The 13400-nt window shown below is 41.7% G+C and overlaps 1 protein-coding gene across 1 annotated transcript in view; it reads left to right on the top strand.

Annotated features, from left to right (window-relative positions):
* LOC138651277 (zinc finger protein 724-like) overlaps positions 1 to 9865 on the top strand; it is a 76559-nt gene extending 66694 nt beyond the window's left edge. Inside the window, exons 2-3 of the mRNA XM_069741352.1 lie at positions 1223 to 1335; positions 7334 to 9865. Coding sequence (XP_069597453.1) covers positions 1246 to 1335; positions 7334 to 9679 — 2436 coding nt within the window. The 5' untranslated portion in view covers positions 1223 to 1245 and the 3' untranslated portion in view covers positions 9680 to 9865. The remainder of the gene's footprint in view (positions 1 to 1222; positions 1336 to 7333) is intronic.
* The last annotated feature ends 3535 nt before the right edge of the window (positions 9866 to 13400 follow it).

The following is a 13400-nucleotide window of genomic DNA, read 5'->3' on the forward strand; positions in this document are numbered from 1 at the left end:
TGCAGCTCTGGAGTGTAATACAGGATATAACTCAGGATCAGTAATGTAATGTATGTACACAGTGACTGCACCAGCAGAATAGTGAGTGCAGCTCTGGAGTATAATACAGGATGTAACTCTGGATCAGTAATGTAATGTATGTACACAGTGACTGCACCAGCAGAATAGTGAGTGCAGCTCTGGGGTATAATAAAGGACGTAACTCAGGATCAGTAATGTAATGTATGTACACAGTGGCTGCACCAGCAGAATAGTGAGTGCAGCTCTGGAGTGTAATACAGGATATAACTCAGGATCAGTAATGTAATGTATGTACACAGTGACTGCACCAGCAGAATAGTGAGTGCAGCTCTGGGGTATAATACAGGATGTAACTCAGGATCAGTAATGTAATGTATGTACACAGTGACTGCACCAGCAGAATTGTGAGTGCAGCTCTGGAGTATAATACAGGATGTAACTCAGGATCAGTAATGTAGGTACACAGTGACTGCACCAGCAGAATAGTGAGTGCAGCTCTGGAGTATAATACAGGATGTAACTCAGGATCAGTAATGTATGTACACAGTGACTGCACCAGCAGAATAGTGAGTGCAGCTCTGGAGTATAATACAGGATGTAACTCAGAATCAGTAATGTATGTATACAGTGACTGCACCAGCAGAATAGTGAGTGCAGCTCTGGAGTATAATACAGGATGTAACGCAGGATCAGTAATGTAGGTACACAGTGACTGCACCAGCAGAATAGTGAGTGCAGCTCTGGAGTATAATACAGGATGTAACTCAGGATCAGTAATGTAATGTATGTGCACAGTGACTGCACCAGCAGAATAGTGAGTGCAGCTCTGGAGTATAATACAGGATGTAACTCAGGATCAGTAATGTATGTATACAGTGACTGCACCAGCAGAATAGTGAGTGCAGCTCTGGAGTATAATACAGGATGTAACGCAGGATCAGTAATGTAGGTACACAGTGACTGCACCAGCAGAATAGTGAGTGCAGCTCTGGAGTATAATACAGGATGTAACTCAGGATCAGTAATGTAGGTACACAGTGACTGCACCAGCAGAATAGTGAGTGCAGCTCTGGAGTATAATAAAGGATGTAACGCGGGAAAAGTAATGTAATGTATGTACACACTGACTGCGCCAGCAGAATAGTGAGTGCAGCTCTGGGGTATAATGCACTATATCATCTTTGCCTCCTTCTTCCTGTAGGTGATCATAGTCAGGAATTGGTGATGGATCCCTTTCAGGGATTTGAGGTCGGTGCTGAAGTTGAATTGAATGACGGCCTCTCGGTTGTAGAGGACTCGGCTGCAGTAAAAGTGGTAGGTACAGCAGCTTAGATACCGTCGTGATTTATTACTTCATATATGTCCAAAAGTCAGTAATTGTTAGACGGTTCAAAAACCCAAGTACATCAACCTGGTCTATTGCGGTTAGTAGCCGCTAGACAAGTAGTGATTCCAACTCAAAATTATTAATTTTAAAAAATATATATTTATTTTTTTGACAATAACATAAGACAGCGATAAGATGATAAAAAGACAGAACAATGAACCTCCAAAAAGAGAGGGAAATGCACAGTGTGACTGCATTAAGGATATGAAGGGACCAGAATGATATACCTAGGTTAGTAGAACAACCACTAAAAAATATCATTAATTACACAGAATACCATCAATAAAGTATGTAAAAAAGTGCGGAGTGCTGGTATAAAGTGCTGCTTAGTGGATGAGGCACATTAATAGTCATTGCTAGTCTGTTTACGGTAATTTGTATGTAGCACCATGGAGTCAATGGTGCTATATAAATAATAATAATAGAAAATATATACAGTGGTGCAAAAAAGTATTTAGTCAGTCAGCAATAGTGCAAGTTCCACCACTTAAAAAGATGAGAGGCGTCTGTAATTTACATCATAGGTAGACCTCAACTATGGGAGACAAACTGAGAAAAAAAAATCCAGAAAATCACATTGTCTGTTTTTTTAACATTTTATTTGCATATTATGGTGGAAAATAAGTATTTGGTCAGAAACAAAATTTCATCTCAATACTTTGTAATATATCCTTTGTTGGCAATGACAGAGGTCAAACGTTTTCTGTAAGTCTTCACAAGGTTGCCACACACTGTTGTTGGTATGTTGGCCCATTCCTCCATGCAGATCTCCTCTAGAGCAGTGATGTTTTTGGCTTTTCACTTGGCAACACGGACTTTCAACTCCCTCCAAAGGTTTTTTATAGGGTTGAGATCTGGAGACTGGCTAGGCCACTCCAGGACCTTGAAATGCTTCTTACGAAGCCACTCCTTCGTTGCCCTGGCAGTGTGCTTTGGATCATTGTCATCTTGAAAGACCCAGCCACGTTTCATCTTCAATGCCCTTGCTGATGGAAGGAGGTTTGCACTCAAAATCTCACGATACATGGCCCCATTCATTCTTTCATGTACCCGGATCAGTCGTCCTGGCCCCTTTGCAGAGAAACAGACCCAAAGCATGATGTTTCCACCACCATGCTTTACAGTAGGTATGGTGTTTGATGGATGCAACTCAGTATTCCTTTTCCTCCAAACACGACAAGTTGTGTTTCTACCAAACAGTTCCAGTTTGGTTTCATCAGACCATAGGACATTCTCCCAAAACTCCTCTGGATCATCCAAATGCTCTCTAGCAAACTTCAGACGGGCCCGGACATGTACTGGCTTAATCAGTGGGACACATCTGGCACTGCAGGATCTGAGTCCATGGTGGCGTAGTGTGTTACTTATGGTAGGCCTTGTTACATTGGTCCCAGCTCTCTGCAGTTCATTCACTAGGTCCCCCCGTGTGGTTCTGGGATTTTTGCTCACCGTTCTTGTGATCATTCTGACCCCACGGGGTGGGATTTTGCGTGGAGCACCAGATCGAGGGAGATTATCAGTGGTCTTGTATGTCTTCCATTTTCTAATTATTGCTCCCACTGTTGATTTCTTCACTCCAAGCTGGTTGGCTATTGCAGATTCAGTCTTCACAGCCTGGCGCAGGGCTACAATTTTGTTTCTGGTGTCCTTTGACAGCTCTTTGGTCTTCACCATAGTGGAATTTGGAGTCAGACTGTTTGAGGGTGTGCACAGGTGTCTTTTTATACTGATAACAAGTTTCAACAGGTGCCATTACTACAGGTAATGAGTGGAGGAAAGAGGAGACGCTTAAAGAAGAAGTTACAGGTCTGTGAGAGCCAGAAATCTTGATTGTTTGTTTCTGACCAAATACTTATTTTCCACCATAATATGCAAATAAAATGTAAAAAAAACAGACAATGTGATTTTCTGGATTTTTTTTTCTCAGTTTGTCTCCCATAGTTGAGGTCTACCTATGATGTAAATTACAGACGCCTCTCATCTTTTTAAGTGGTGGAACTTGCACTATTGCTGACTGACTAAATACTTTTTTGCCCCACTGTATATATATATATATATTAAAAAAGGTAGATAATTAAGTAATGTTAAACCTAGGAAAATTTCATACCAGTAATATTCAAAGATGCAAGGGGCTGAATTGTATGAGTGTACAATAATAGAGCAAAAAACTACCGTGGTCAACGCAAAAAATTCATCAGCAAAGGTAATATGTCTGCTTTATGGAGTTTGATTTGCTGATTCAAAAAATATGCTTAGTTTTGCTCTATCACATAAAGTTTTTGAGATGAGAAGTTTTTTTGTTATGACTTTATTTCTGCATTAAAACCATTTTACTTAATTGTGAATTTTCTGACAGGGACAACATCGGTAAAGGTTTTAGTGAGTTTTACGGGAAGGAGTATTGACCATGCAGTCAACCAATGACTGCTTCTCGGAAAGTCACATGTTATGGGGAGGAGCTAACTGTTACGAGGCGGTATGATTTGAGTCAGTCAGAAAAGGATGGTGATGGCAGCAAGGACTGGTAGTAGGCCAAGTACGTTCAATCACTCATGATATTAAAAAGATTGGACCAGATGTACTTTAAGCGTCCACTTGGTGATCAAGACAAAATATGGGCTCCTTGTGTGATATGCTCAAGTTCTTCAAATGGTCTTCATGACTGGTTGAGTGTGAGGAAAGTAGCTATGCCATTTGTGTTCCCATGATTTGGAGAGAACCCAAAAATCAGTGATGACTTCTACTTTTTTTTTGTCAAACTGAAGGGTTTTTCTAAAATTATTTACCCTGAACTTGAATCTGCTATTAGGCCAGTTCCACATGATGGCACCTTGCCAGTTCCTGTCTGGATCGGATGAAAATGAAGAAGAATATGAAGACTATGGAGCTGAAGCTACTGGCGAAGACTTGGAGACCTCAACTCAAGATGAGTATGTACCTGATGGAGCCGCCAGAACACTTTACTCAACATGAATTAAATGATCTCATCACAGACCTTTCGTTGACAAAAGATAAAGCATCTAGGTTGAAACAGAAGAATCTTCTTCGCGATGATGTCAAAGTGTGTTATTACCGAAACAGAAGTAACACTTTAACACAATTTTTCACAGTTGATGGACCAATGGTGTACTGTCTGTAACAATGGGAATGGCCTCTTTGAAGAACTGAATCAAGAGTATTTTGTTGCAGGTTGGCGATTATTGACTCATTCTCAGCGAAGTTTGAAAGCAGTGGTGCTTCACAATGGACAATATGAAACCACCAATCCCTATTGCTCACTCGTCTCATCTAAAGGAAAGTTATGAAAATCTGTCAGATGTTTTTGGATGCTCTACAATATAAGCATCATCAATTGAATATCTGTGGAGGTTTGAAAGTGATTGGTCTGCTAATGGGGATGCAAGCAGATTTCGCTTCTTGTGTTTGAGACTGTAGAAATACTGTAGAGCATTATGATTGGGGACAGAGAAACCTCTATGCTCCAGGAAGAGACAATGTTCAGCATATTCCTTTAGTTGATCCAACAAAAATCTTTCTTCCTCCACTACATATAAAGTTGGGATTGATTAAAAACTTTGTGATAGCCATGGCAAAGACCAATTCACAAGGGGTCCAGTACATTTCGCAGAAATTCTCCAGCATTATACCAGCAAAAGTGAAGGAAGGGGTATTTGTTGGTCCTCAGATCAGAGAGCTTATGAGAGATGCTGAAGGAACTCTAAAAGATAAGGAATTGAGATCTTGGAAAAGCTTCAAGTGGATCGCATGTCTCTGAAAATGCACTTTTTGCATTCACATTTAGATATTCTTCCCTCAAAATTTTGGGGATGGAAGCGATGAACATGGCGAGTGGTATCACCAGGACATTAAAGTAATAGAACACCACTACCGGGATTTTTGGAATGACTCAATGATGGCAGATTACTGTTGGATGTTATATAGGGACAACCCTGAAACATCGTATCAACGACAGACTAATGTCAAGCACTTTTAATTTCTGGTCATATTTTGGTTTCCATTTTGCATGTGAAATTATTTTGGTTCAATAAAAATCTGTTTTGTAAGGTGAATCATTTTTTTTCTGATATGTAGATTACTGTTTTCTTAATGTTGCCAGTATATTTCCTATACCTTATAATAATGATGCTGCTCTATGGAAACTATACAGTTGTGGCCAAAAGTATTGACACCCCTGCAATTCTGTCTGCAAACACAAATTCTTTGTTTATTATTATCTTCATTTAATTTGTCTTAAATGAAAAAACACCAAAACAATTGTCCTGAAGCCAAATTGGATATAATTCCACACCAAACATAAAAAAGGGGGTGGACAAAAGTATTGGCACTGTTCGAAAAATCATGTGATGCTTCTGTAATTAGTGTAATTAACAGCACCTGTAACTTACCTGTGGCACCTAACTGGTGTTGGCAATAACTATATCACACTTGCAGCCAGTTGACATGGATTAAAGTTGACTCAGCCTCTGTCCTGTGTCCTTGTGTGCACCACATTGAGCATGGACAAAAGAAAGAAGACCAAAGAACTGTCTGAGGACTTGAGAAGCCAAATTGTGAGGAAGCATGAGCAATCTCAAGGCTACAAGTCCATCTCCAAAGACCTGAATGTTCCTGTGTCTACCGTGCGTAGTGTCATCAAGAAGTGTAAAGCCCATGGCACTGTGGCTAACCTCCCTAGATGTGGACGGAAAAGAAAAATTGACAAGAGATTTCAACGCAAGTGTGCGGATGTTGGATAAAGAACCTCGACTAACATCCAAACAAGTTCAAGCTGCCCTGCAGTCCGAGGGTGCAACAGTGTCAACCCGTACTATCCGTCGGCGTCTGAATGAAAAGGGACTGTATGGTAGGAGACCCAGGAAGACCCCACTTCTTACCCCGAGACATAAAAAAGCCACGCTGGAGTTTGCCAAAACTTACCTGAAAAAGCCTAAAACGTTTTGGAAGAATGTTCTCTGGTCAGATGAGACAAAAGCAGAGCTTTTTGGGCAAAGGCATCAACATAGAGTTTACAGGAGAAAAAAAGAGGCATTCAAAGAAAAGAACACGGTCCCTACAGTCAAACATGGTGGAGGTTCCCTGATGTTTTGGGGTTGCTTTGCTGCCTCTGGCACTGGACTGCTTGACTGTGTGCATGGCATTATGAAGCCTGAAGACTACCAACAAATTTTGCAGCATAATGTAGGGCCCAGTGTGAGAAAGCTGGGTCTCCCTCAGAGGTCATGGGTCTTCCAGCAGGACAATGACACTTCAAAAAGCACTAGAAAATGGTTTGAGAGAAAGCACTGGAGACTTCTAAGGTGGCCAGCAATGAGTCCAGACCTGAATCCCATAGAACACCTGTGGAGAGATCTAAAAATGGCAGTTTGGAGAAGGCGCCCTTCACATATCAGGGACCTGGAGCAGTTTGCCAAAGAAGAATGGTCTAAAATTCCAGCAGAGCTTTGTAAGAAACTCATTGATGGTTACCGGAAGCGGTTGGTCGCAGTTATTTTGGCTAAAGGTTGTGCAACCAAGTATTAGGCTGAGGGTGCCAATACTTTTGTCTGGCTCATTTTTGGAGTTTTGTGTAAAATGATCAATGTTTTGCTTTTTGCTTCATTCTCTTTTGTGTTTTTTGATTTAAGACAAATTAAATGAAGATAGTAATACCAAAGAATTTGTGTTTGCAATCATTTTCAGGAAGAAACTGAGTATTATCTTACAGAATTGCAGGGGTGTCAATACTTTTGGCCACAACTGTACATGCTACAGAAAAACTATATACATATTTGAAATCAGGATAAAAAGTTGATTCAGAAAAGTACAAAGTCGCCTGCGATGAATACACATAATAATTTTTTTTGTAGACCTTTTTACACTTTTTCTCTAGTACTGACTCTTCTCCTTCTGATTTTTTCTCCCCAGGAGAATAAGCTGGACTTGCCAGCCTGGCATCATCTCCATTACATTGATGATTCAAGCAGTGATGAAAGCCTGGACCACCAGCATGTGTTCTCCCCGTTTTCCCAGGTGAAGACTATGGAAAAGCCAAAATATGTTCCCGAAGGCAGGGCATTGAAGAAAGGGAACGACCATTTGGGATGGCAAATGTTCTCTACCTCCGAGCCCATTCTGCAGAACGACGACCCGTCGGTTGTTTGGAGCTACGCATATAACAACGAAGATCAGGATCAGACTTGTCCCTTGGGACCAAGTTTGGAAGAGACCGAAATCTCATACTTGGAAATTATTCCAGCTCTGAATTATAGTCTTTCTCCCACTCGACCCACCGAACTATATCCTGAAATGATCTCCACCCAGGAAGGTGGTGAAGCTGAGCTATTCGGGAAGTATAGCTACTATAATGCAAAAACCCAGAGTGTGGGAACGGTGAAGCCGTGGGTGCGAAGCCACAAGTGCACCAAGTGCGGGCGTCAGTTTGGACGGACGTACAACCTGGAGAGCCATATGTGTATCAAGGAGGCCCTAACCAGCGTGAGGACAGACGATATAATACCCGCTAACATCACTGATATGTATAATTCACGGAGCAAATGCGAACAAAGTGAAGAGTCGATGAAAAGGTTGGAGAAGATGTGTGCCGAGGCGCAGAAGGAGCTTCACAACCTGCAGGAACTGTATAAGAAAGAAGAAGCAAATCCGCCGCTCAACGTTTTGATGGAAACGCATAAAGATGAACCGGTCCCTGACAATAGTGTATTGAGGTACAAGCGTCCTTTTACTTGTGGTCGTTGCGGGCGCACGTTTAGGAGAAGGATTAATCTAGGGTCTCATGTGTGCTGCAATGACGGAAAACTAAGCATTGCTCGTTCCAGTGGTTCAATAGCCGTGGACTTCAATATGGTTGACTCAAGTCAGGTCATATCTACTGTAAGTAAAAGCGAGGATGGCACTCAAGTAAAAGTCTTCAAATGCCAAAATTGTGGGAAAGTATTCAATAGACGTTCGTCATATGGAACCCACATGCGATGGCATAGGAAGGAGCAAGAACTGGTGTCCTTTGTGAATAAGTCATTTTCATCAGACGACTTCGGATCTCTTGGGACCTCCCTTGACGTGACTTCTATGGATATTAAAAAGAAAACTGGGCCAATGTTTACATGCCAGGAATGTGGCCGAGTCTTTAGTAAACTGTGCTCATACTCTACTCACACTCTGTGGCATATTAAGAGAAGAAATTCAGCATCTGCCTTGGCTGTACCAGATTTAAATCAAGTAGCGCAGGGTCAGGAGAGGAGGATACCGGAAGCCCAAGTCCCCTCTGTATCTGCTGAGCATCGGAGTAATGGGGCAAAAGCCATGGCAGCCAATACTTTCACTTGCCAGGAATGCGGCAGAGTGTTTCATAAGTCTTCGGCTTACTCCAACCATACTCGTTGGCACATCAAAGAACGAGAGCTTGTGCTACGTGTTAAGGCTGCATCCCAGACTGCCCTGGTGACAGGTGATGCCAATGCCATGGGACATTATCTAAATAAGTCTTCGAAAGAGAGCAATTGTAAATCTCTGCCTGTTTCTGGCCTCGAGGATGATCATTTGCAAGCTTATGGTTTCCTGGCCAGCCACCCTAACTTGGAGGCACAAGAAAGTCTCAGTATGCTTGCTGATCTTGACCAGCAAAAGGCTTCTGTAGAAGTCCCAGAATTCATTTACGAGCTAGTAGTAGGGACCGAAAGTTTCCACGAGGGTTTAACGAGTACAGATCCTCAGATACTCCAAAGCGTAGAGGTTCTAGAGCCTGCGGAAGAGACCATATCAAGGACTCAAACCAGTTCCTTCAGTTCTGTCACCAATGAACCCAGTATGAGTTCTGTTCCACCAACTATGGAGTTACCTTACGAGCTTTTGGTTCACCTTTTTAAAAAGCCAAGGCCACCATACAGATGTCAGGACTGTGGCGTGTACTTTTTCCAGTTATGGAGGATGAAGTTACACCAGAACAAAGGTGCAATGAGATCTCGGTGGAAGAAACACCGTTGCAATTGTGGCCGGTCTCCGGTGGGTTTACTCCACTTCCTCCGCCACCAGTTGCAGCATCTAAGCAACACATCTTTTACCTGTGCCACGTGTGGAAAATTGTTGAGAGGTTACCAGCAGCTTCATGCCCACAGTTGGGAGCACCCGCTTGTATCCCAATTCACGTGCAAATGTGGAGCACGGTTTAGCCAATTGCCGAGATATCTGTGGCACTCCATATTGAACAAGACGAAGGATGGAATACGCTCTCAGAAGAGCCCGGCTGCAACATGACCGTATGACGGCCTGTAGTGACAATTCTATATCGATATGTCAGGGAATGCTTATTGGGTGCATTTCATACCGCGCAGAATGAACTGCACTACTGATATTTTAATGGGAATTTGGGCCGAAAACTTTTTCAATAATTTAATGTATTGTACATAAACCTGAAATAAATTCTAAATTTGCAGATCTACATCTCCGTTCAACCTCTTTTTCTAGAAACCTTATTGTTCTCAGTCTATAAGATCTTAGTAATTGTTCTGTATCCTCCACAATCACCCATAAAAAGGGTAGGATGGGGATGCGGCTGCAGCTTTTTCCCACAGTGTCTTCGTAAGACTCTATGCTATTAGGTGGAGCAGTGGTGGGCAAAAACTCAACACAGCTATCAATCCGTCTATGGCTGACTGCCCTTATAAAGCAAAAACGTCCCTAATAATACCAGTCTTGCATTACCAGTAAACATATAGTCAGAGCAGAAGGCACAACTGCAAATAGCCTACACAGTGAAGGAAATAATTATTTGATCCCTTGCTGATTTTGTAAGTTTGCTCACTGACAAAAACATGAACAGTCTATAATTTTAAGGGTAGGCCAATTTTAACATTGAGAGATAGAATATCAAAAATAAAATCCAGACAATCACATTGTATAAATTACATAAATTTATTTGCATTTTGCACTGAGAAAGAAGTATTTGATCCCTCTGGCAAACAAGACTTAATACTTGGTGGCAAAACCCTTGTTGGCAAGCACAGCAGTCTGATTTTTTTTTTGTAGTTGATGATGAGGTTTGCGCACATGTCAGGAGGAATTTTGGTCCACTCCTCTTTACAGATCATCTCTAAATCATTAAGATTTTGATGCTGTCGCTTGGCAACTCAGAGCTTCATCTCCCTCCATTTTTTTTTTATGGGACTCAGGTCTGGAGACTGGCTAGGCCACTCTATGACCTTAACATGCTTCTTTTTGAGCCACTCCTTTCTTTGTTGCCTTGGCTGTATGTTTTGTGTTATTGGCTTGCAGGAGGACCCAGCCATGACCCATTTTTAATGTCCTGGCAGAGGGAAGGACGTTGTCACTCAGGATTTTATGGTACATGGCTCTATCCATTCTCCCATTGATGCAGTAAAGAAGTCCTGTGCCCTTAGCAGAGAAACACCCCCAAAACATGTTTCCACCTCCATACTTGACAGTGGGGATGGTGTTCTTTGGGTCATAGACAGCATTTCTTTTTCTCCAAACACGGCAAGTTGAGTTAATGCCAAAGAGCTACATTTTTGTCTCATCTGACACAGCACCTTCTACCAAATCACTCACAGAATCATCCAGGTGTTCATTGGGAAACTTCAGGCTGCGTCTAACTGGTCTGTAGGAGCCGGAACTCTTAATGGTCGGTAAGGGATCAAATACTGATTTCTCACTGCAAAAGGCAAAGAAATGTATATACTTTATGCAATGTGATTTTTGAGGTTTTATTTTCGATATTCTATCTCTCAATGTTAAAACTAACGTACCCTTAAAATAATAAACTGTTCATGTCTTTGTCAGTGGGCAAACTTACAAAATCAGCAAGGGATCTAATACTTATTTCCCCCACTCTACCTGGACCCAATACCTAAATAGGTGAATCCAGTATAAGGCAAGGGGAGGACACTCCAAAATATATTATACACTGAAACCACAGAGTAAATGTCCAGAAAGTATTTGTGTAAAAAAATACCAATGTATTGAAATCACAAAAACATAATCATGTACATATAAAAACAACAGGTAAAAAAGTATCAGAGTAAACCAAAGCATAAGGATCCGGTAGACAACAGCACGTACATCACTTACTACATCTGGAAACATTAAGAGTCATGGAAAAATGAATAGTGGTATATGAGTGAGAAGATACCAAGGGTAAGATGGTGGATGGAGTAATGATGCGCCGTTATAAAGCATGTGCTTAGTGTTGGATCTCATGTAAACCCATCCCACGGTGTCTATACATGCTCTTACCTGTGGTCAGATGTGAGTGATGCCATAGACCTAGCCCCAACGCGCGTTTCATGTTGGCTTCCTCAGGGGGCCGTGTCTTGTCGTGTGCCTCTAATAAGCAATAAATATGAATCCTTCCAAGTATAGCGAATTTCCATAGTGTAAAATTGTTCGCACAGGAATTTTCGTCACTTCCAGTGGCCCCAATGACGCTGCGGGTCACTGGAAGAATCCCGATGACGTCAATAATCCGCACCCGTCATAACTGGGCGCTATCAGTGATGCTCTTGACCGCGTCACGTTCAAGACATGCGCACATTCAGCGGGCTGGAGGACTCGGCACGAAGGAAGGATCCATCCATATTTCCGCCCTCACGTGCAAAGGAGACGTCACTCCAGACACAATATGACCAGGACGTAACTTGTCCCATTGTTGCATGTGAGTATTTAGAAGAAGTAACAACAGAGAATTGCAATACTCCTTGTAAATGTGAGAATATAGGGAAACAATAATAATGTGCAATCTATGACATTAATTACTGTAACGAACACACGTACCGTCCGTATAATAAAGTGCAATGTGACATCAAGCCTCTATCAGAAAACTGCAAGACCAGACGATTGCATAATGTGTATACAGATCATAAAGTGCTAGTGCTATATGAACTATGTAAATATATAGCCACAACATTATATACATCATAGACTAGTGAACGGCATTATCAGAAAATACCAACAATAAATGCCGATAACATAAATCCTGGTGTAAGTAAAAATATACAGATATTGTGAAAAACAGGGAAGTGACGGGGAGGAGAATGCAGGGGGGAGGAAGACGACAAGGGAGGGAGGAAATGAGCATATCAGCTGCCATAATTCATATCAATGCATGTATTGTCCAAGAACATGATCAGAGGATGAGAGAAGACCATTCATTCGCTGAGGATCGCTTACAAAGGGGACCCTTTCAGTCAAACAGAATACTACTGACATCAAAAGACAAACAGGACTATAAAAGAAATAAAAAGGGAAGGAAAAAACGCACAAATTTAAATTAGTTACAAAAAAAACAGAGAACATATCTTTATAGGAAGAAAGTAAAGCTTAATGGTTCGTTTAGACCCACCAGAATCATTGTACCTAGAACAGACATCCAGCGGCATTCTCTCGGTGCAAGGCCACGTTTGATATCACCACCACTAGAGGCACGTATCTTGTCGATTCCCCAGATACGCAGATCTTTGGGATTGCAATTGTGTTCTCGGTAGTGCCTCGGAATAGTTTTTAGGTTACTCACATCCTCCACATCACGGGCGACCTGGATATCTCTTACATGCTCGCGTGAGTGAACACCTAGTTCACGAGATGTAAGTCCGACTTATATCAACCCGCAGGTACAAACCGCATAGTAAACCACATGTAGTACTGCAGGTGATATATTCTGAAGATGAAGTGCTTCTTCTCAGCGCCGGAGTAGGAGCAACCAGACAATGTGGTCTTCTAGCTCCACTCCATCGGGATAACCCAATGACCTAAATATTCCATGTTCTCTGGGGTTTTTTTAACTCTAATTTTAATTTTTGTGTTTTTTCCTCCCCTTCTTTCTTTTATAGTCTGGTTTCTCTTATGAGAACAGTAGTATTCAGTTTGACTGAAAGGGTCCACTTTGTGAGCAATCCTCAGGCAATGGTCTTCTCTCATCCTTCCAATCCTCTGATCATGTTCTTGAACAATACATGCATTGATA

The sequence above is a fragment of the Ranitomeya imitator genome, chromosome 10, assembly GCF_032444005.1.
Source record: "Ranitomeya imitator isolate aRanImi1 chromosome 10, aRanImi1.pri, whole genome shotgun sequence".
Classification (NCBI taxonomy): domain Eukaryota; kingdom Metazoa; phylum Chordata; class Amphibia; order Anura; family Dendrobatidae; genus Ranitomeya; species Ranitomeya imitator.